Source organism: Cynocephalus volans, chromosome 1 (assembly GCF_027409185.1).
Source record: "Cynocephalus volans isolate mCynVol1 chromosome 1, mCynVol1.pri, whole genome shotgun sequence".
NCBI lineage: Eukaryota > Metazoa > Chordata > Mammalia > Dermoptera > Cynocephalidae > Cynocephalus > Cynocephalus volans.
Window position 1 is genome coordinate 266,083,631 of NC_084460.1, and position 21,761 is coordinate 266,105,391.

The window sequence follows — 21,761 nt, forward strand, 5'->3', positions numbered from 1 at the left end:
AACTTTCAGAAGAAACCAGTAAAAACAAAGCCTATTGATAGCCATGCTTCTTCTCTGATTAGGTAATCTATGCCGCTGCACTGGGTATCGGCCAATTCTTGAGAGTGGAAGGACCTTCTGCATGGTGAGTAGGTGACTGGAGGGAAATCCTCCAGAGCAAGAATAACAGTGGCAGTTGGTTGAGGCTGCAAACACAGGAACTGAATTTTTTTAGACCATGTAAATAGACAATGAGGGAGATCAAGTGAGTTAGCTCCAGCTGACTCACGAGTTGTAGCTATTTCTGGAGAATCGGGTGAACTTTACACCACCCTTGATGTTGTCCAATCAAAACCACAGAGGGAAGTCAGGTGACCTAACTGGCCATCCAGACATTGTCCATGGCTAGTTAAGCAAGGCATATGGACAGAACAGGTAGGAGGGCTCCAGCAAGCCCAGGTAGACAAGCAAGGAGATGGAGTTTGCCTTGGTGAGGCAAGGTTAGTTCCAGGAATCCAACCAGCTGGGAAGGGTGAGCAGATAAAGAAGCTGAATATGCAGAGTGGAATTCAAAATTCACTCCAAGTGCAAGAACACAGAGTGTTTTGTCTACAAAATGGTCTGTGGTGAAAATCCAATGAGCCTTGCTCGGCACTTAGTAAGAGTTCAACAAACAGTTGCAACTGTTCTTGAGGATGTTGTTGACACTGTGAATAGTGTTCGACAGGGAGAGCAGACAGGCACATCTGATGGCCCTCTGCTGAGGGCAGGATAGATGTGGGCAGTACAGCCCTGAGACCCAAGCAAAGGGGACCCTACACTTTAGAGGACCCCTCTCTGGTCCAACTTCACCCATTCTCAGGAGTCCATGAGGCCAAGATGACTTGTCCCCCTGGAGCCTTCACCCCTTTTCTAGATCATTCTTCATGTATGGCCTTGACCCCACTCCCAGGCCTGACATAAGCCTCTTTTCTGTGTCCATCTCAGGAGATCATAACAGCCAGTGTCTGCACCCCCACATTAAAGAGTGACCAACAAGTGGCTGTTTGTGAAGGAAGTAAACCCAGGTTGGACATTCAGGCTGAGGTGCCCACACAGGTGCTTGAGGCCCCTCACCTGGAAATGAAGCAGAAGTTGTGTCCCATGCCCCAGAGCCCAGCGGGTCACCCATGTGTGCCTGTCCCAGACCTCAACTGCCACATGGGGGAGCCAAAGTTGTCAAGCTGAGAAATTAAATGAAGAGCTTGTAAGCCCAGCAAATTGCTGGTGTAAGAGGAAAAGCACTTATGAAATACAAATAAAGGGAGCTAAAGGAAACTTCTTTCCCTGTGGATGTGGATGTTATTCACCTTTCCAGGTGCAGACTTTGGGGATAAAGGCAAAAATGTAGCCAACAGGTCCCATGGGACTTTAATGGGCGAAAGCAACCCAGTCCCATAGGGAAGACACAAGGTTTATATCTACCGGGTCAAGAGGAGACTGGCTTTTTTCCATTATGATTGATGCGCAGTCCATCATGGAAGCTCTCAGAGCTCTGAGTAACAGAGGAAGCGCTGCTTGCTTGGGCCAGCTGTTTTTGCTTCTTGGGCAGAATTAGGAAAATGGCAGCTTGAGACACTTGGGCAGAGAAAGAGAACTGAAGTGTCTGGAAGAAAGTATTTTGCTAGGTGCTTAGAAGAAATTATTTGAGGAAGAAGATACAAAGGGTAAGTTTGGAGGAAATAGAAAATGAAAGAGCTGTCAAATGGATACCTGCTGTATGGTGCATTGTCATCTCATTCCCCATCAGCCCCACACTGACCCCAAATGTCTGGGAGATCTGGTTACCAAAATGGTTTCCCTGGTTTTTAAAATTTTTTTTTTTTCCTTAGGGCCCTATATGAATTATAATATTCAATGTCGTTGAATCTTATATATGCTAGAGACTGGATAAATGGTTATTGCCTGAAAAACATCTTATCAATTAATTTTACCAATAGAAACTAACCTAAAAAGACTCATATATGTACACAAAGCTGCACATGTAATAAACAAAAATTTTCAAATATTATGTACTATATAAATATAGCACAGTCCCAAATACATATTATGTCAAAATACCATCAATGGAATAGAGTAATGACAGTTTATTCTTTTATACTTCTCTAGAAGCTGTATTATTCGTTTATACTATATATTATAGATTATATATATATATTCTATATCATATTATATATTTATATATTCTATATGTATCATTTTGTCTTAAAAAATAAAACAAAAGAAGAAAGGCCTTGTGATTATCCTTATTCCAATAGAAACTACCAAAAGAGGCTACAGAAGTCTGAAGTCTCATTTAAACTGCCAAACCTTTCAGGGCATGTGCCTATTTCCCAACTAAAAAAAGTTTTTAATCTAAGGCATTTCACCTTTGTAGGAGGAGTCAAATGGCTGTCAACAGAAAGGACCAGGAAATTGCTGCTTGGATCAGGGAGAAAATGATTCTTCCTCACTTGGCAGAAGAAGTGACGTGAGACCCTTTGTCATCTCGCTGTTAATGTTGCTTAATGCTGGCCCAGTGTTGACACTGTGCTTGTTAGTTTCAGTGGTCGTTCTCTACTTTACTACAACTGCGCAAAGTACATGCACAAATAAAGTGCATTTGGGAACTGGGTAAGGTGTTGATCCAAAGCCCATACTCTGATTTTCCCCTTCACAGTCTGAAACACTGCAACACCGGGACAACAAAATTACTCAGATAAGAGAAGAAACCCCTCCCCCAACTATGGATGAGTCACATCCTCAGGTGGAAATGGATCTCTGTCCCTGGCCCTACTCTTGCAGTCATTCTCTATCACCTTCTCTCATCCTTCCTAGAGAGAGGGCGCTGTGACCTCAGGAAGGCTGAGGAGCCTTCCAAAGTCATGTCGCAGGTTAACAGCCCATAACTAGGAAGTCCAGCCTTAAACATTTGAGTCTCTGGCTTTGGTCTCTGAGAGACACTAGTTTCCAGAAAAGAACCACTGCCAAATTCTTAAAGGAATTACTTAGAGAAGTTGAAATATAGGATAAAATAGAGAACTGGCTCCTTATAAACAAGGATATCTAAGAGCACACAGCTGGCCTTGGACAAAACTGTGCCCATCCTTCCTGAATCTATTTCCATTCTTCAGACCTTCCTTTTTCCCATTCTTGGCTCCCGCTATCACCTCATTTGGGTCTGAAGAAAGTGCACAATGGAAGAGAGGGGGTTGTCCATGAGAGTGGGCTACACCTGCCACGACCACTTCACAATTGGCACCTTGGTAGGCTCAATACATTCTAAAGTTGATTCTCAATTTTGTGATCTCAGAAATTCAACTTGAGCCGTGATTGGGCTCTACAGAACACCTGATTCACTTTAACCAAAGTTAAAAGAACATGATATTTAAACTGAAAAGTGCCCCAATATTCATTTATAAAGAGAAACACGATTGTAAAGTGGATCTTGTGATCGCTGAGCCACACATCCTTTCCCTGCAGAGAAACAGACATAGAAAGCCAGATTATAGTGACGGACACAGAGCAGTTGCATAGTCTTAGTGGATAGTGTTGTAGAAGACCCCTCCTTCCACCAGAGTGGACCTGCTGGTTGTCTAGGTGTGTGCCCCTGTGACACTCACTTCTCTCTAATCTATGTTAGTATCTTCCATTTGGGTAACTGTTAAGTCTTGACCTAGGACCTGTTTAGGGAACTTTTCATTTCTCGGCTTTGATTCATTGTTTCTTTTAAATTGTAATTCTCAGGCACAATCTTATTTCTAGGATTTAGAGATATACCATATTATTGGCCCCAAGTACTGCCTATGCTTTTAATTCCCATTAATGCAAAACTGATCATTTAGATGTTGGCCTATAATGCCTCAAATCTGTGGCCTTACTAAGAACCTGACAAGGAACAATTACGAGTTTTCCTTCTGAATCCATGGAAGACCTCAGAGAGATAGAAAAAAAGGGGAGTATTGTTCAAATGTCAGGTCATTTTACCTATTCAATTACCCTTCAAAATATGGATTATTTCCATTTATTCTTTAAAGAGGTTAAGGGTCTCTCCATTAGAAAGGTCAGAGAACAGAGCTGAGATTGAACCCAGATCTGTCTCCCTCTGATGTCCACGTTTCCTCTTCTGCATCACACCTGCCTCCTCCCCCGCATCCCATGATTCTCTCCCAATTTTCCTGACCTCTTCAAGAATGTTTCCTAGCAATAAGTGTTTCCCACAACTAACCCAGATCTAATTCAGACAGGATTACAAGCTGGGTAAATTTTCACTGTGCTTTAGTTTCTTGATGGGCGAAATGGAAATAACGATCTACTTTTTTTATACAATTATCGTAAAGACTAAATAAATTATCGATACATGTAAAGGCACTTGGAATGCAAGCACTCAGTAAATGTTAACTATTATCTTTAAAGTCAGATTGTATATGTTCATATGTGGGCACGTATGTTTAGAGTCATTTTTACTTAAATTACAAGACTTTTCAGAGCTTTTAGCATTTTGAATCCTGACTTGGCAGGGGAAAGAATAGTGGTTGGGCACAGTGGAGAGGACTTCCCAAACTTACTTAACCTCTGATAGTTTTTCATAGAATGTCTTGGTGTTTCCCACAATACTCTTTGGAGTATTTCATAGAATACTCTTTCCTTTAGTATCACATTAGTGATAAATCAGGATCTCTCTTACAAAATTCTCATTTTAAATTATTTGGTGTGAACTATTTCCCTGTACCAGGAGAGTAGGAGAGTTCTTACTATGTTCATCTTGTCTAATTCCTGTAAAGAATTACACACTGTTTCTAATTGAGCAGGGCTGACAAGGCCATCTGCTTCTTCCCTTTATACAGATTTGCACGGAGCTGTTTGCAAAAGAGGAGTTCCAGCCCTTGGACCCTACCCAGGAGCTCATATTTCCTCCAGAACTCTTGGTAAGATGAGTTGGGTATTTTATGCACTCGTTTAGATATCACTGATTATAAATTCAGTTTCATAAAACCATCCATTTTTCCTTCCTGTGAAACTGTCAAAGTGTGGAAATGTTTGACCAGAGCAAGATGCCTTCTCCCTCCCCAGCTCACCAAGCCCTGGCTGACCCCTGGAAACATTCCCTGAAACCTCAGCTGAGGCTACTTTTTAAATGATTCCATCCTCACTCGTATCGCTGTCTTCTGGAATGTGTCGCTATTGACTGTCCAGGTGGTACAGCATTGCTCAGCTTCCACGTGGTCTTCCCAGCCACTCCAGTACATCGATCCCAAGGGGCACTCCCAGGAGCCCCACTGTGCCTCGCCCTTCCTCCCATCAGCATCTGCATCTTTCTCCTCAGGCATCCAGCAGTCCCATTCTATGAAATACCTACTTCCGAAGGGGTTCTAATGTGTTCGTTTATTCATTCAACAAATATTTATCCATTCAGCAATGTGCCAGACACTGTTCTGGGTACTAGATAACCAGCAGGAAACAAAACTAACAAAAAGCTCCCTGGAGGAACTGGTAATCTAGTGAGAGAGAATGACAATAAGCAAAATAATAGATAAAAGATGGAGTGTGTTAGTAAGTAAGAGTGTTAAGAAGAAAAGAATAAAACAGAGGAGGGAGTTATAATTTTAAATATCCCGGCCAGAGAAGACTTGTCTGAGAGGGAGACACTTGAAGAAAGTCTGAAAGGAAGTGAGGACACCAGCCACAAAGATATGTGGGGGAAGCACAATCCACGTGTGGGATCAGCAAGTGCAAAGGCCCTAGAGGCGGGAGGACACCTGGCCTGAGCAAGGGACAGAGCGGAGGCCAGCCCAGCTGGAGCAGAGTGAGCCAGGGGAGGTCAGAAATCCGTCAGGGCCAGACCAGGCTGGACTTAACGCTGCTGGGCATCTGTGTGAGAGGAGACACTATTGTGGGGTAGGGCAGAGGAGGGCATGCTCCTTCTTAGGTTGCAATGGCATCATTCTGGCTGTTGTGTTGAGAATAGCCTGCAGAGGGGCAAGGGAAGGTACATGGAGCCCCACCAGGGGACCAATGCCATCCTGAGAGATGGTGGTGGCTGGGCCAGGCTGCTGGGGTGGGGGTGGTGAGAATCAATTGGATTCTGGATATATTTTGGAAGAAAAGCCAACAGGCTTTGCTACTGGATGTGATGGGGGTATGGGGGAGGGAGAGGAGTCAAGGCTGATTCTGGGGCCTGGGCCAGCTGGAAGGGTGGAGTGGCCATTTACAGAGATGGGGAAGACCTCTGGAGGACAGAGTATTTTTCCTTTTGGGGTTTCCTTTTCAGGGGCTTGGAAGGAGATTAGATATAAGGAGCTCAGTTTTGAAGAAATTAAATTTGAGATGCCTTTTACACATCTAAGAGGCAACATCAAGCACTCATTTAGATATGAGTTTGGATTTCAGACGAAAAGTCCAGGATGAAGATATTAATTTAGAAGCATTTATAATTATGATATTTAAAGCCATGAGACTAAATTATGCTAAATTAATCCATACTGAATGGTCAGTAACACGTGCCAGCTTATATTGTCACTTGTTCCCAAAAAGCCATCTAATTATGGGAATTCAGGCATTGACCACAGACATAGTATCTGTTCTGGCAAGTGGACCCTGGAACCCCTGAAATCTCTCTAGAGGAACATACCTCCTCCTGGGACCTTGTATACAGGTGTGCACAGGAACACACATGCTTGTCATTTGCCCTTAGAGGATGGCAGAGAACCCAGAAAAACGAACCCTGACCTTTTATGGAGAGAGGGTTACCTGGATCTCCCCTGGGACCCTAAAGGATCTCCTGGAGCTGAAAGTGAAACACCCTGAAGCCCCTCTGATCCTCGGCAACACCTCACTAGGTGAGTGCCTGCAATGGTTCTCATTCCACCATTGATGCTGAACTGAACTTCTTCTCCCCTACTCTGTTCTTGGTCTACAAAAACTGCTTTTTAGGGATGAAAGCATCATCCTTTATAATAAAGCTGGTGGTCTCCAAGTTGGATGTACATGTACCTGGTAGTATGCAGGGTGATCCCTTGAGGTGGGGGGAAAAGGAATTAAAGGAGTTTTTCTGTAATCATTTAATTTATCTTGTACATTTTTATTTTGTTTTTGTTAAATATTGAGCAGACATACTAGAATTTTATAAAGTATGTATTGGCATATTAACAATGCAACACACACTCAGTTACCGCCCACACCCACTTCAACCAACTGAGCTACCCATATGGGCCCCCTCACTTGCTTGTTTATTTTTGGTGGCTGGCCAGTACCACGCCCACCTTAAGAACTTTGAAAGTCCCCCCCACCCGTGGGCCCTTCTAAACCACACCCCCTTTCTTTACCTTCTCTCTTGAAGGGATTCATTAGCCTGAATTTTGTGTTGGTCAGTCTCTTCCTTATTTTTATAATTTTACCACATATATTTGAATCTTTAAACAACATATCATTTAGTTTTGCATATTTTTGAACTTCACATAAATAGACTGATACTGTATTATTCTCCTGTAATTTGCTTTGATCATTCGACATTCTTGGCCTGAGATTCACCCATACTGTGGCATGTAGCTGTGCTATATTCCACTGAAGGAGCATGGAACAGCTTGTCATCCATTCTATTGCTGAAGGACAGTTTGTTGAAATAGATCCCGCTGCTTCCAATAGTTTGGGCTATTACAAATATTCTTATATATGTCTTGCGGTGCCTATGTGCAAGAGTGTTTTAAGAGCTTCTCATCCTCTTTATTTCCTATTTTTACATAAATGCAGTGAGCGTGTAAATAAATAAATGCATATATGGGGAGTGCATGCTCTATTAATTTATTCAGAAGGGACTAATGACCACTGCTTTCACATCTATACACAGCTATTGTCAATCTTTAAAATTTGTGTCTGACTATTTTTATGAGAAAATTTCAATGCAATAAAGAGGCATTTTCTCTTTCCTAACTATCTCTAAAATCTGTTTACTCTTCAGGACCTGCAATGAAATCACAAGGATATTTTCACCCAATTCTGCTCTCTCCTGCTAGGATATATGAGCTGACTACAGTGACTAAAACAAGTGACGGTAAGTTCCTGGTGTTTTTAGTGAGATGTCAATGAAGCCATCCCTGCCATAAACTTACACTTGCCAAATAACTCAGAACCTCCTCATCATGTGTCTAGTCAGGCCTATTTCTAACTCTTCATCATTTTCCTATATTTTTAGATATTACACCCCCCCGGTGAAACCTTTCTGTCAAAATCTTCTTGGGGAATATGAGGTATCCGAATGGTATCATTCAAGACCTTGCAGTCACCTGCAGGATTCCTGCCTATAAAATGCCATGGTGACACAGAGACAATAAATTTGCAGTGTCACTTTGATGGGTAAACAGCGAGAGAGAACAGGTGCTGCCCACCAATTGGACAATCAATTCCATAAAGAGAGGATGTTTGCAGGGAAAAGTAGGAGAAATATTGTCTGTCACTTGCATGCTACTTGTCTCATGGGGACACTGGCAAGGGGACAAGTGGGACAAATACCTGAATGGGCAAGCACCACAGCCACTTACAAAACCATCAAGAGCCCACTAGTGCAGAGTGCCATATCAAGCAAGGTGGAGCTCACAATATAGGAAGAAAACACACAAAACTCCACATTCAAATGCATGGCAGACCTTTTAACAAAGGAAACCTTATTTTCCTCCTTTCTTCATCCCCCAGAGTTCTAGTCCTGTTCATGCATATAAGTGCTGATGAATTAATGGAAAAAATGAATGAATGAATGGGTCAGGAACTTGAATGTAATGGGACGCAGTGGTAATGATGACTTCCTTAACTTAGGCAACAGGGAAATTGACTGAACTGAAAGCTTTAGTCAAGATTTGACCTGTAGGTCACTGTGTGTTTGGGAGGGACAGGTGTGGGCAGCGGAGGGCCCCACCCTGGCTGCAACACTGCCATCCAGGAGTCCTGCCTTCCTGGCCTCTAACCATCATTAGCCACACTTAGGTCACTGTAGACCAGCAAGCCTACCCTTCCCTATCTGACCCCACCCATTTGCACGGGAAGGAGCCCTTCCTGGATTTTGCCCAACATGAAGGCTTCACAGCTTCAGTCTTGGGACAATTCAGGTAGCACACCTGAATGCCATTTAGAAAAACAGAGAAATGTGCTTCGATTGGCCTGAAAGCCTGGTAATGGCAGAAGGGAGGGAGAGGAAGAGGGAAGAGTAGAATGGAAGGGTCGGGAGCACAGCCAGCCAGAGCACTACACGGAAGGCTGTGGCAGGAGGCCCTTGCCCTGCTCCTCACCCCAGGCATCATTTAGCCCTGCTATTTTCAAACTTCTCCTTAGCACCACATCCCTGTTCTCAAACAAATCTTCAATAAAATAAGTAAATAAAATAAGCTGCTCTGTTCAAAAGACTTTTCACCATCCCTCCCTTTCTCTGAGCCCCCTGAGCACAATTCAAAATCCTCCAAATTTCTCATCTTATAGATGAGGAAGCCAAGACATGAAAGGAGAGTGGACACGCCCAAGGTCCCCAAGCTGGCTGGTGGTCAGGTTACAAGGTTTCCCACGTGCAATTCAGAACTCTTTCCTTATCGCCACTGCTGGCCTCCTGATGCCCGCCTCCCCAGCCCAGCTCCACCCCACAGCCTGTCCAATTGGCTGTTTGCATTGACTGCTCAGTTTGGTCTCTGCAGCCAAAGTAGAGCCAGATTCTGAAATCTGAGGAAACTAAACAATGTGCCTGCCTCTGGGCCTCAGAAAATAAAAGCATGAGTACCCTCTAGTGGCTTCCAGGAAAGTTTCCATGATTCGCGAACTTCTACTAATCCCAGAAGAGTGAAGGACACTGAATGGGAAGGAGTGCACTGGGGCCAGATGTGTCCCCCCATCACCCCCAGAAAATAGATTTGTGTGAAGCTGTCATTTTGACTTAAACATTTGTTTAAATTTTGCATGCTCATCCATAGTACAAATATGTTTGGCTCAATATACATCTTTTTTCCTTAAAATCTTTAGTATAGTAAGTGCTCTAGAAAGCTGCTGCATGTTTATCCCATAGGCCCATGAACCTGAGAAACATGAAGTCAAAACGAAAACCCCATTCTGAGAATCAAACAGAAGTTCTTTCTAATTCCGTTGGAATTCAAGCCAGATTTTATGACCAGAGATGGGATAAAATACGAATAGAACTATAGAAAATAGTATTTTCTCAGTACAGCCAAGCAAAGTGTGTCATGCCCAGCACAGAGTGAGGCATAATGTGAGAAATGGAAATTGCCGAACGAAAGCCCCAAAACAGATTGTCTGGCCTCAGACTGTGTTTGAAATCTCACGAAGACTCAGGCAATAGAGCAGACAGCTGGCATTTCACGCCTGCTGGGGCTGACCTGCCCTTTTCTACAAATGTCAGATAAAAAGCGGCAATGCTGTTCTGTGTGATGCTTCTGACCTTAATGATGCCATAATGATGCCTTTTGGTTTCTGGCTTCTTCTCTACTAAGGATCTGGCTCTTCTCCTTAGGGAGAAGGAATTGTATGACAGGAACCAAGCTTCATTTTCCTAGCACTCCTGCAAAGATAAGGCCAGGATTCTTGCAGAAGTTAAAGACCAGCTTCCAATGGAACCTGTGATGATAATGAAGCAACAGATCATTGCCGATGGTCTGGGGCGGGATCGGATCCCACATTACAGCGTGCCTTTTATGAGATGCTGAAACAGACGCAGGGTGAGGACTGCAGGCTGAGACATTGCAGAGAGGAGGGACAGTCTGGTTACTTTTAGGCAAAGTATACTTAGCATTAGGATAATAAGGAGCAGTGGTTTCCCTAATCTATAAAGTCAGATGAGATTATTGAAGCAGTTCGGGTTTTGTGAGGGTGTGTTGGCAAGGGGGCGGGAGTATTGTTTCATGTACTTTTTTTGTATTGATAAAATACAACTATGTGGGAGGGTAAAATATTCTCAAAGATTAATCAAGAGTAAAATCAGGGCTGGCCAGTTGCTCAGTTGTTTAGAGCATGGTGCTGATAACACCAAGGTCCAGGGTTCGATCCCTGTACCAGCCAGGCACCAAAAAAAAAAAAAAAATGCCAATATTGGCTGCCCAGTTAGCTCAGTTAGTGGTGTTGTAACATCAAGGTCAAGGGTTTGGATTCTCTTACTGGCCAGCTGCCAAAATAATAATAATAATAATAATAATAATAATAATAAATTTCTATTAAAGAGAAAAATCAAAGCCCAACCTGAAACCTGATAAAAACAGACTGTAATTAGAACCTATCCTAACCTACTGATGGCAAATCAAACTCTATGTGTCAGTGTTTCATTCTGAAAATCCCAGGAAGTAAAGGATTCAGTTTAAAAGGCCAACTAAGTCACCCCTTGATGGTTTGGGTGACCACTGCACTTCTGAAGATTGAGTTTCATTCCTACTCAAGAGAAACCCTGAAGTTCATGCTAATATCCTGCCAATCCTCACAAGTATGGCTGGAAAGGTTGTTAAAATTTTGAATTACTTCCTTGCCAGTAGCATTGCCCCAATCCTCCTGGATGCTCTCCCATCGCTGCCCTGGCCCCTCCACAGGAACCCCCAACTTCCCCTCACCCAACCACACCCAACATAATGCCTGGGGCAGCTCCTTGCATGGGCTGTGTTCATTCTGATTGGCTGGTGCATGATTGATTTTAGAGGATGACCTAGGGAATTAAATGACATTTGACATTATTTTAATGCCATCAGATTTATCCCCCTTAATCACAAAACAATTCTGCATAGCTTCATCATGGTCAGTCAGCAATAGGTCATGCAAAGTTCTAGTAGGCTCTGCCACCTGCGGGTTGTTACTGTCATTCCTTCTCCCTAGCCTCTATTTCCTCCTGTCTGTCCAAAGAAGAGTGTGGACCAGCCCAGGCTTCCCAAGCCTGGCTGCATAGGAGAACCACCTGGGGAGCCTTTTAAAAGGCCCCACATCCAGAGATTCTGATTTAGTCGATCTGGGAGTGGACATTTGTGCTGTTTCTAAGTTCCTAGCGACTCTCTGTGCAGCCAACGTGGAAAGTCATTGCACTGGCCCAACACTAGCACTCACTGGTGCCATGATTACAATTCAGCAGCCCTCCCATGTCAACCACAAAATCAATTTGCTTTCCAGGAATGACAATAGGTGCTGGCTGCAGCCTGGCCCAGATGAAGGACATCTTGGCTGAGAGGATATCCGAGCTCCCAGAGGAGAAAACTCAGACGTACCGAGCCCTCCTGAAGCACCTGAGGAGTCTGGCCAGCCAGCAGATCCGGAATATGGCAGTAAGTTTCTCAGTTTCAATCACTGGGCACACCATGCCTAATTCTCAATCTCACCAAAATGTTGAAATATGCATTGGCAGAATCAGTATCCAAAAAGGTCTCAGTAGATTGACACAGGCATAATAAATAAATATTTTAAATTAAACATTATTTAATAAATATTTAAAAGAGAATTGTAAGTCAAGTTCTAGAGTTGTTAAGCTGTAACACAGGTGAGAAAAGGACATCATGGTTTTGCTAATTTCATGTTAAGCCTGTCAACCTAATTCAGTTTTAGGCTGCATTAACAGAAGTATAGTGCATTAGTCTTTTTCTGAAGCTTATAACAGAAATACCTGAAACTGGGTAATATGTAAAAAACAGTATTTATTGCTTACAGCTTCAGAGGCTGGGAAGTCCAAAGTCCAGGTGGTAAGCACCTCCTTGGTGTGTAGTGACTCTCGAAAGCAACGCATGGTTTCACACAGCAGATGGCTCGAGTGAGAGACTAACCTTCTCACATGCTCTCCTTTTAAAGCCATCATAACCACAATCATGACCACCATTAAACAATCAATGGATTAATCCATTCACTAGGGCATGGCTCTCACAATCTAATCACCTCTCAAAGGCCCTACCTTTCACTTACCATAATAGGATCTCCCACCCTGGTAACACTATGTGTTATAGTGGGGACTAAGTTTCTAATATGTGGAACTTTGGGGGACGCTATGAACCTATATCACATAGTTTCTAAAAACAAAGAGGGTAGCTTTCTCTACTTTGTACTGTTCAAACCACATCTGGGAGGTACATTTTAAGGTCTGGTTGTTTTTTACCTCAGAAGGAAGGGAAAGAGACATAGGTTTTCAAAATATGAATGCTCTCTCTCCTACATACCCCTAGAAATACTTGGGATATGGGGAATCAGGGCAGGGCATGATTCCTCTGAAAAAGCTCTCGAGTGATTCCAAAATGTTCTCTCCCCAGTCAGGACTAGACACCCTGGAGCCTGGCAAGGAGATGGTGGCAGGAGAATGAGGGGTTGGAGCCACATCCAAAAAAGGAATAGGTATAGAAATAGGACCTATGTGAAAAAGAAAAAAAAAAGGAACAGGGAGTTGGGAGAGTTCAAGAGAACATGAGAGCTGCTTTCAGATATTTATAGACTCCTGAGGACAGATGTGTTGTTATATATGATCACAAAGAAATATGATCAATAGGTAAGAGTCCAGGGAGGCAGATACCAGCTCAGGGGAAACAAAAGAACTTTAAAACTGAGCTTTTCATAAAGGAATGGGGTTCCCTGTCCTCACCTATGTTCCAGCCCAGACCACAGCAATGTAGATTCCTTCACTATGTGGGGAGGAGAGTACTGAGTATAATGGCCAGTCATTTCTCTCCCATGTTCTGAGATGCTACAGGTTCAATCAGATCCAAGTGAGTCTCCCAAGGAGAGCAAAAGGTCAATTCTCTGTCAACGGTGTGTATGCTGCTGTGGCCCATGTGAGGGCTAACCATTTCAGAGGCCCATGAGAGATGAGGCTGAGATCCTGTGTTCACAGGCGGGATGGCATCTCTGCAGCCACACTGTGGCCATCTGCACTGTGGCCAAGGCCTAGTAGGTGTGACTCAGAATGGGCCACTAAGCCTCACTGCTTGGGTTGGAATCCTAGACCTGCCACCTCCTGCCTGGGGGACCTTGGTTAAGTTTCATGATTTCTCTGTGCCCCAGTGTCTTCATTTGTTGAGAGCTTAGACAGCATGTGGAACATACCAAATGTTAGGTAAGTGTTAGTTACCTTCAGTTCCTCTTCTGAGTCTAAGGAGCCAGTGGGAGGGGTCCTCCCAACACTCTGGACTGAGTCCCCTCTGCAAAGACCAAGATTCCTTTTGACACTTTCTAGCCACTGAAAGGACCACAAGCAGGTGCCTGCGGGAGATAGAATGTCCAAGCTAACTCTCTCTCCTTAGTCCTTAGGAGGACATATTATAAGCCGGCATTGCTATTCGGATCTGAATCCAATTCTTGCTGTGGGCAACGCTACCCTCAATCTGATATCAGAAGGTGAGCTACTTCAGAACACTCTGACAGCACCTAAAGATTTTTGTCTTTGTATTTTTTTTTTTTTTGAGGACTTGCTTTAAGTCAGAGCCCAGGTCCCTGACTCTCAATTCACCATGGGGACCTCAGACTCATGGGGAAAGTCACGTTAATGCAACGGCTGGCTGGTGCTTCCTTCTGACACCACACACGTGCAAGCATACACACACACACACACATGCACACATGTGCACAAAACCTGGGACCATAAGCTCAGTTGGCTCGCATGTAAGCCCACGTGTTAGTTCCTGTGTTTTTGCTAGGCCAGTAAACAGCAGGGGTGGTATGCAGAGGCTGAGGTGAGGGCAAGGTCCCTATGGCCTGAGGGACTGCTCCCTGCTTCCTCCTCCTCCTCACAGCCCTCCTTACACCAGCAGACAGTCTGAGGCCTCCCCCACAGGGCCCTCTAACTCACCTGCCTTCCTTCCCCCCTTCCCATTTGTGTGTAAGAAGCCTTAAGTCTGGTGAGGGCACACAGTGGACATTGGGACATGGTGGGTCCCTGGGGGCAGGGGGAAGGCAGTGATTAATTATAATTGCTGGCCGAGGGGAACATTCCCTTGGGGCAGCTCCCTGCTAAACCACGTTCCCATCTCCCCAAGTGCCCAGCACATTCACGCTGCTTCACGGATGCTAACACACCCTTCGACTGGGTGCTAACTACATGCCAGGCTGTGCTGGACATTTCACACATCTGGTCTCCAATCCGCTCAACCTCCCAGCCAGGGTCACTTGTAGAGGAAGGCATGGGATTATTCTCAGTCTGTGATGCTATAACAAAATACCTGAGACTAGGGAATTTATAAAGAACAGAAATTTATTTCCTCACAGTTCTGGAGGCCAGGAATCCAAAATCAAGGTCTGGTGAGGACCCTCTTCTGTGTCATCCCATGGTGGAAGGCGGAAGGAAGAGCAAGAGAGAGCAAGAGGGGGCTGAACTCACCCTTTTATAATAGCATCAATCCCACCCATGAGGGTGGACCCTCATGGTCTAATCACTTCTTAAGGGTCCACGTCTTAATACTGTTACAATGGCAATTAAATTTCAACATGAGTTTTGGAGGGGACAAACATCAAAACCATAGCAGATGTGAGGCCCAGTGTGTCTGATTTCTCAATGGCATGCTGGCCTCTTCTCCCCAGGCCATCTTGTCCTCTCCCCAGAGTCTCTAGCTCTGAAATGTCCTTTTGTTGCCCCTCCCCCAACCACCTACAACCAATATCCACTCCCTGTGTCCCTCCCACTCACCCAGTCACTGACTCACTGGCACCTCCTGAGAGCTGACAGTATCCCTGGTATGGGGTCCAGGAGGAGCAATCACCATCTCTGCCCATGTGGTCTTCTGGGATGTGTCCAACCAGGAATGGGCACGGTAACCCTCCCTGAGGTATTTGCTGGCTAACACTATCCAATCCCTCATTGCTGGAATCCAGACATGTTGAGGAGAGACTTGGTGGCCAAGAAATGAGTTCATGCCCCAAGCCCTCCCCTCTCCAGCTTTGCATGAGGCTGGCCAAGAAGGACTAGAGGAAAGGCTCACCCTGCTGACCGAGTCAGGCTCTTCACTGAGTCCTCCAGACCTATGGCCTGGGATGACCCCAAATCAACCCATGAAATCCAGGAGAGAAAAAGCCAAGACTCTGGGGCACCAGGATGGCAAGGATGGCATGGTGCCCTTCCAGGGCCTTCTACTACAGAAGTATTAGTAGCAGCAGCAGTAACAGTAGTGTTCTTCTAGTGGGGTGTTGGTTGTTACCTCTGGCTCACAGTCTCTGCTTTCTCAGCTCAACCAAAGCCATCTCAACCACAAGCATGGCCCTGGCCCCAGCAAGGGCAAGTAGATCAGCTTGCTGACCCAGCGGCAGGGCAGGAGGCCAGGCGGAGATACCCAGGGAGCTCCTTTGGGGCACTCCTGCCTCCCTCCCTCACGACCACACCTACATTTCAACCAGCACAGCGCTGATTGTGCCAGGGATTGAACCATGTTGTCCATGCACCATAGTTTGATCTCAGGAAACCTTCTGCACTGCTACAAGCCATTTTTTAAAGCCAGAGGGCATGGCTCTGATCACCAAGAGGTGCCAGCTGAGCTGGAAGGAGGCTTTGTTAATTGTTCCCTTTGCTTCAGAGGTGTAAGTATCTGTCTCAGGAGCTGACAACAGCAGCATGAACAAAAGGCAAATGTAATGATCTGAACACTGTTAACAGTGGGAACGAGCTCTGCACTGGCTTAAGTTACGCCCTTACCTTGATTACAGCTTGGAATGGGTTCTATTGCATTAACCAGCCTCTGCTGAGAGATGAGAACCACACGTTCCTGGCAGGCCTGCGGTTCATGTGGCGTGTTCTCTGATCACAGTAAATGTCAGGAAGCAGCCGCTGCCCCTTCCTGTGGAGGGAACAGCGACCCTTGCGGCTCTACCACAGCCTCAGACCCCTGCCTTGATCTGTGTAGAGGAGGCTGACCTTTTCTTCTGCACTGCTGACATTTAAAAGTACAAAATAATCTCACTTTCCTTGTTGCGACTGTTTAGAAATGTCATTTTCTTCCACAGAAGGTACACGGCAGATTCCTCTAAATGAACATTTTCTTGCTGGGTTGGCAAGTGCAGACCTTAAGCCAGAGGAAATTTTGGAATCTGTCCATATCCCTCACTCTCAAAAGGTAAGAATTCCACTGCCTGCTTTCCGTAACTGAGTCCAGTCATCTTCAGAACTCTAAAAGCAGGTGGAAGAAAAGTGGCTCTGCACTGAAAACCTGTTTTCTGTCCCACTGGACTGGTCCAGCCCCAAGGCCCTCAGACAGCCTCAGGCGAGCCGCTCTGGGGTGTGGATTTGGGGCGGTTGTTTCAGCTGTAGGGTGGGGCCTGCAGGGGGAGGGGCAGCTGTGGCCATGCCTCAGTGCCTCCTCACTCACGTCCAGGGGTTAAAGCTCTCTGGTCATAGAATGAAGCTTCTGACCTCGCCCACAGGGAGCTGGAGGCTCAGCTCAGCCTCCCCACTCCCCACTCTGGCCAAACCAACAGGTCATGGGGGCACAACGGCCTCCAGATGTGTGCTAACCGAGGAGCCCCTGGGTTGACATGGCCACCCAGCAGGCTACGGAGGTGCCATCTGTCCTCACTCCCTGTACCCTGCGCCTCTTGAAAGCTGCACCTGAATCCAAGAGGACAGTCTTCCCAGAGAGAGGCAATATGACACACGCGTGCGCACACTCACAGCAATCAAAAGCCAGGCGTCAGCCGGGTTATGGAGGAAGTCTGTGTGGAGTTATGCCTCCAGCCCTGTAGGCTGTTCATTACTTTTTCCTTTGGAGTGGAAACTTCCCATTCCATGTACATCTGTGCAAAAGCAGCAGACAGAAGAGCAGGCAGACTCAAGCATGAGCACCCTTGTTGGCCGCACAGATGGAAATGCACTTAGGGGCACAGGCCATGGTCACTGACCCCACCTCAGCACACCAGTGGGCACGGTGCCAACGGGTCAGTGGGGCAGCCCTCCCCCTCCTGACTTGCTCCTGACACAACATTCACTAGTCTGCTGTGGGAAATTTCTGTCCGGCTCCCTTTCAGCTTTCCACTTGCCAAATGGAAAAGTGATTGTTTCTACAAGCCAAGAAATGTAGTGGGTCTCCTTTGTACTTCAAGCAAACCACCTTTAAAAGCCTCTGTGTTAGGAGGGCTCATCCATCCTCCTGGAGGACAAAAGCGTCTGAAGACTAGAAGAAATGGCACCTGGAAATACGAACACGTGGAAATGTGTCCTTCCCTCTGTGGGTTTCCACAGCATTCCATGCAGAGGCATCCAGGCATGGTGATCCCTGTCCCTTGAGTGTCCAGGACCTTGGGGTGGACCTTTGGGAGGATACCATTCTCCCTTTGAACAAAATGTCCTCTAATTGTGCCAACTGTCCTTTGTGTCCCTTTAGATTGAGTCTACATGATTAATTAAAGGCGCTAAGAAGCCATGCTGTTAGTTTTGACATGTCAGATAACCCACAGTGGTTTTTGTTTCCACAGTGGGAATTTGTGTCAGCCTTTCGACAGGCTCAGTGCCAGCAAAACGCCTTGCCTGATGTGAACGCTGGCATGCGGGTCCTTTTCAGAGAAGGCACAGACGCCATTGAGAACCTGAGCCTTGCCTACGGAGGACTAGGGGCTGCCATAGTCAGCGCACCTAAATCCTGCCAGCAGCTCCTGGGCAGGTGAGCAGTGAGCCCTGCACTCTGAGGGCGAAACTTGACATTGACGAAAACAAGTGGAAATTTGGCTCTGGCAAGTGTTGGCAGAGCCCTGGGAAAATGGAAACTCCATTATGTAAAATCACTGCTTGTCCTTTCTATCATTTTGTGGAATGAACTACACTTTACTTGACTTCAATTAATTGGATGCCACTCTTTGGGGGAGGGATACAACCAAAATGGTCCAGGCCTGAGTTCAGCTGGCAGGTGTTTTTTTTTTTTCTATCTGGCGCTCGTTCTCTCATGCAGATCGACACTCCAGCAAACCCACACTGGGCAGCATCTGAGTGGCACCTAATGCTCCACTGCTGGGTGCACTCTTTTTCTTTCTCGGGAAAGGCAGTAGTCAAGTCTGAGTCCTGTGTAGTTCATAATGGAATTGGCCATAATGGTCTATTTATTTAATACCTGGTTCTAGCATATTCTGGCTCTGCAATATGCTTGGTTCATGTTGCCATGGAACAGGTCCCATTCTCACCCTGCCTTGACCCTTGGGCCACTCGATGCAACCTCCCCAAGCTTTGGTTTTCATGAGGAGGCTTGATTAGATGATTTCCAAGTTTCTTTCCAACTCAAAAAAGGAAACTCGAGGATACCTAAAATGTCACCATTCAATATCCAGTGCATGCTAGGCGATTGAGACTCCCTTTAACTGGTTGGTGCCTTCCTGCCTCTACCTACAGGCGCTGGAATGAGCTGATGCTCAATGAGGCTTGCAGGCTGCTTGTGGACGAAGTCTCCCTCCCAGGCTCAGCTCCAGGCGGCAAGGTGGAATTCAGGAGGACTCTGGTAGTCAGCTTCTTCTTCAAGTTCTACCTAGAGGTTTTGCAGGAATTGAACAAGATCGTAAGTGCTCTGGTGTTTTCATTTGCTAGGGCTGCTGTAACAAAGTACCACGGGCTGGGTGGCTTAAACAATAGAAATTTATTATCCTACAGTTCTAGAAGCTAGATGTCCTAGAATAAGGTGTCAGCAGGGTTGGTTCCTTCTGAGGGCTGGGAGGGAGAATCTCCTAGTTTCTGGTGGCTTTCCAGAACTCTGTGATGTTCTTTGGTTTGCAGAAGTGTCACCCTGATCTCTGCCTTCACATAGCATTCTCCCTGCATGCCTGTGTCCAAACTTCCTCTTCTTATGAGGACATCGGTCATACTGGATTAGGGCCCATCCCCATGACCTCATTTTAATTGATTACCTCTGTTGTAAAGACACTACCTTTGGATAAGGTCACATTCTGAGGTACTGGGGTTTAGGATTTCAACGTATGAATTCGGGAGGGACAGAATTCAACCCATAACATCTGGCTTTTATGAGCTCCTTGTAGCCATAAGCTCACAGTTTTCCCACAACTTTTGCAAATTGTCTTGCGGGCAACCTAAGCCATTATCTGTCACCTGTTCCCAGTCAGGTCTTGTCAGTTCCCAGCCAGCCCTCCTGCCCTGAGGGAGGGATTCAGCCCTGAAGGGCCACAGGAGGCTCAGATGCCAAACTATCTTCAGTCCACAGATCTTTACTGCGTGCCCTGAGCACTGAAACATCATAGTGCCCCTGCTCTGCCTCCAGTATGCAATTTTTTAATTTTAAAATCAACTTAATTGAAGTAAATGTACATACAATAAAATGCACCTATTTAAATTCAGAGCATTTTGACGAATGTATATACCTGTGTGGCCACCACCTCAACTAAATATAGAACATTCCCATAACCCCAAAGTGTACCCTGTGCCCCTTGTGTCACCATCCTACCCTGCCCAGACAACCACTGATCTGCTTTGCAGCACTATAGGTTCATTTTGCCTATTCCAGAATTTTATACTCAATATAAAATGTAAAATAAAATTTTATTTTTCAAAAAGACCAAAACTACTCATGTGTAGGCTAATGTTTAAATAGCTTTCTAGATTTGCTGGCTGTAAACTTCTGGAATAAGTTAAGCAAAGCAAAACATTCTCTCTCTCTCTCTCTCTCTCTCTCTCTCCATCTCCTCCCCTGACCACGATTAAAACTCTCACCCTACCTGTGCTCTCTGTTCCCCAAACACACAACATCCCAACGGTCCACTGTTCCTAAATCATCTGAGTTTTAGACTCAGATGAAGACCCTCACCAACCACATTCACCAGGATAATCTTTGCTGCCTTTTAATTTCTGAATCGAGACAGACGTTTCAGCAGCACCCAGAGCAGTCTTACCAAGTCTACTACTCTCCCAGAAAGGCTGAGTTCCCGAGAAAAATAATCAGATTTGGGCCCTTTTGTGTACAGTGGACTCCTGCTTATTCTGGGATGGCTTATCCAGCCCCAAGTTTCCTTGGCAGGCCTCTCCCTCCTCAGGGCAACTTGAGGATGGATCAGATTCAAACCAGTCAGCCCAGGTCCTCGTTATATGGAAAGTGGGGTGGAGGGTCAAGAAACATTCATAAAAAGTGAAACCCTGGGAGGTAATGTGGATTTGGGTTATCCAGGTTACCATGCATACTTGAGCCAAGTCATTTTCACACAAACCCAAGCCCAGCTTCACACAGTCTAACCAGCTTATCTTTTTGTTCTGAATTATCTCTCAGGACAGCAGTCGTTATCCTGAAATCTCAGACCAATTCCTGAGTGCTCTAGAAGATCTCCCAGTCACAATACCCCAGGGAGTCCAAACATACCAGGTCAGTGAGTTTAATTTATGTGAAACCTAAAAACTAAGAGATGAATTGGGAGTGTGCCGAGCAAGCAAGCTTTCCAGAGTTGTGATTTTTAGTTCTGGCTCTCTAGCTCAGTGCACTGGCTTTTTGTTTAGGCAAGCCAGGGAAGCTCTGGAATCTAAGGTCAGGCCCGAGCTGCCACTAGATGTACTCAAGGCTGCACCACCTGACTAATAATTATACTCTCTTCCAAGTGATATTCTTTGGGCATTTGTTTCATGTTTACTCAGAAGAGTGGCTAAGCCAGAAGGTTCAACCTCCACCCTTGATTGCAAATATTTCATCTCCAGTCAGCAGATAAGAGTCCTGCGAATAACAGGCCTCACCCTTCTAGAAGGATGATTTAGAAATGATCTATTCTTGCTAGAGCACAACCCCTCCCCTACCCCACCTCCACACACACACACACACACACATATCTTCCTTAAGAGCTCCAGAATAAACACTTTCTCTATCTCCTTATACTCC

General features: G+C 45.4%; 1 protein-coding gene across 1 annotated transcript in view; it reads left to right on the forward strand.

The window, feature by feature from the left end:
• LOC134369639 (aldehyde oxidase 2) overlaps positions 1-21,761 on the forward strand; it is a 75,615-nt gene that overhangs the window by 13,990 nt on the left and 39,864 nt on the right. The window contains exons 6-16 of the mRNA XM_063086226.1: positions 63-124; positions 2,399-2,488; positions 4,845-4,925; positions 6,692-6,836; positions 7,955-8,047; positions 12,130-12,281; positions 14,235-14,328; positions 16,921-17,030; positions 18,385-18,569; positions 19,289-19,463; positions 21,165-21,257. Coding sequence (XP_062942296.1) covers positions 63-124; positions 2,399-2,488; positions 4,845-4,925; positions 6,692-6,836; positions 7,955-8,047; positions 12,130-12,281; positions 14,235-14,328; positions 16,921-17,030; positions 18,385-18,569; positions 19,289-19,463; positions 21,165-21,257 — 1,280 coding nt within the window. The remainder of the gene's footprint in view (positions 1-62; positions 125-2,398; positions 2,489-4,844; positions 4,926-6,691; positions 6,837-7,954; positions 8,048-12,129; positions 12,282-14,234; positions 14,329-16,920; positions 17,031-18,384; positions 18,570-19,288; positions 19,464-21,164; positions 21,258-21,761) is intronic.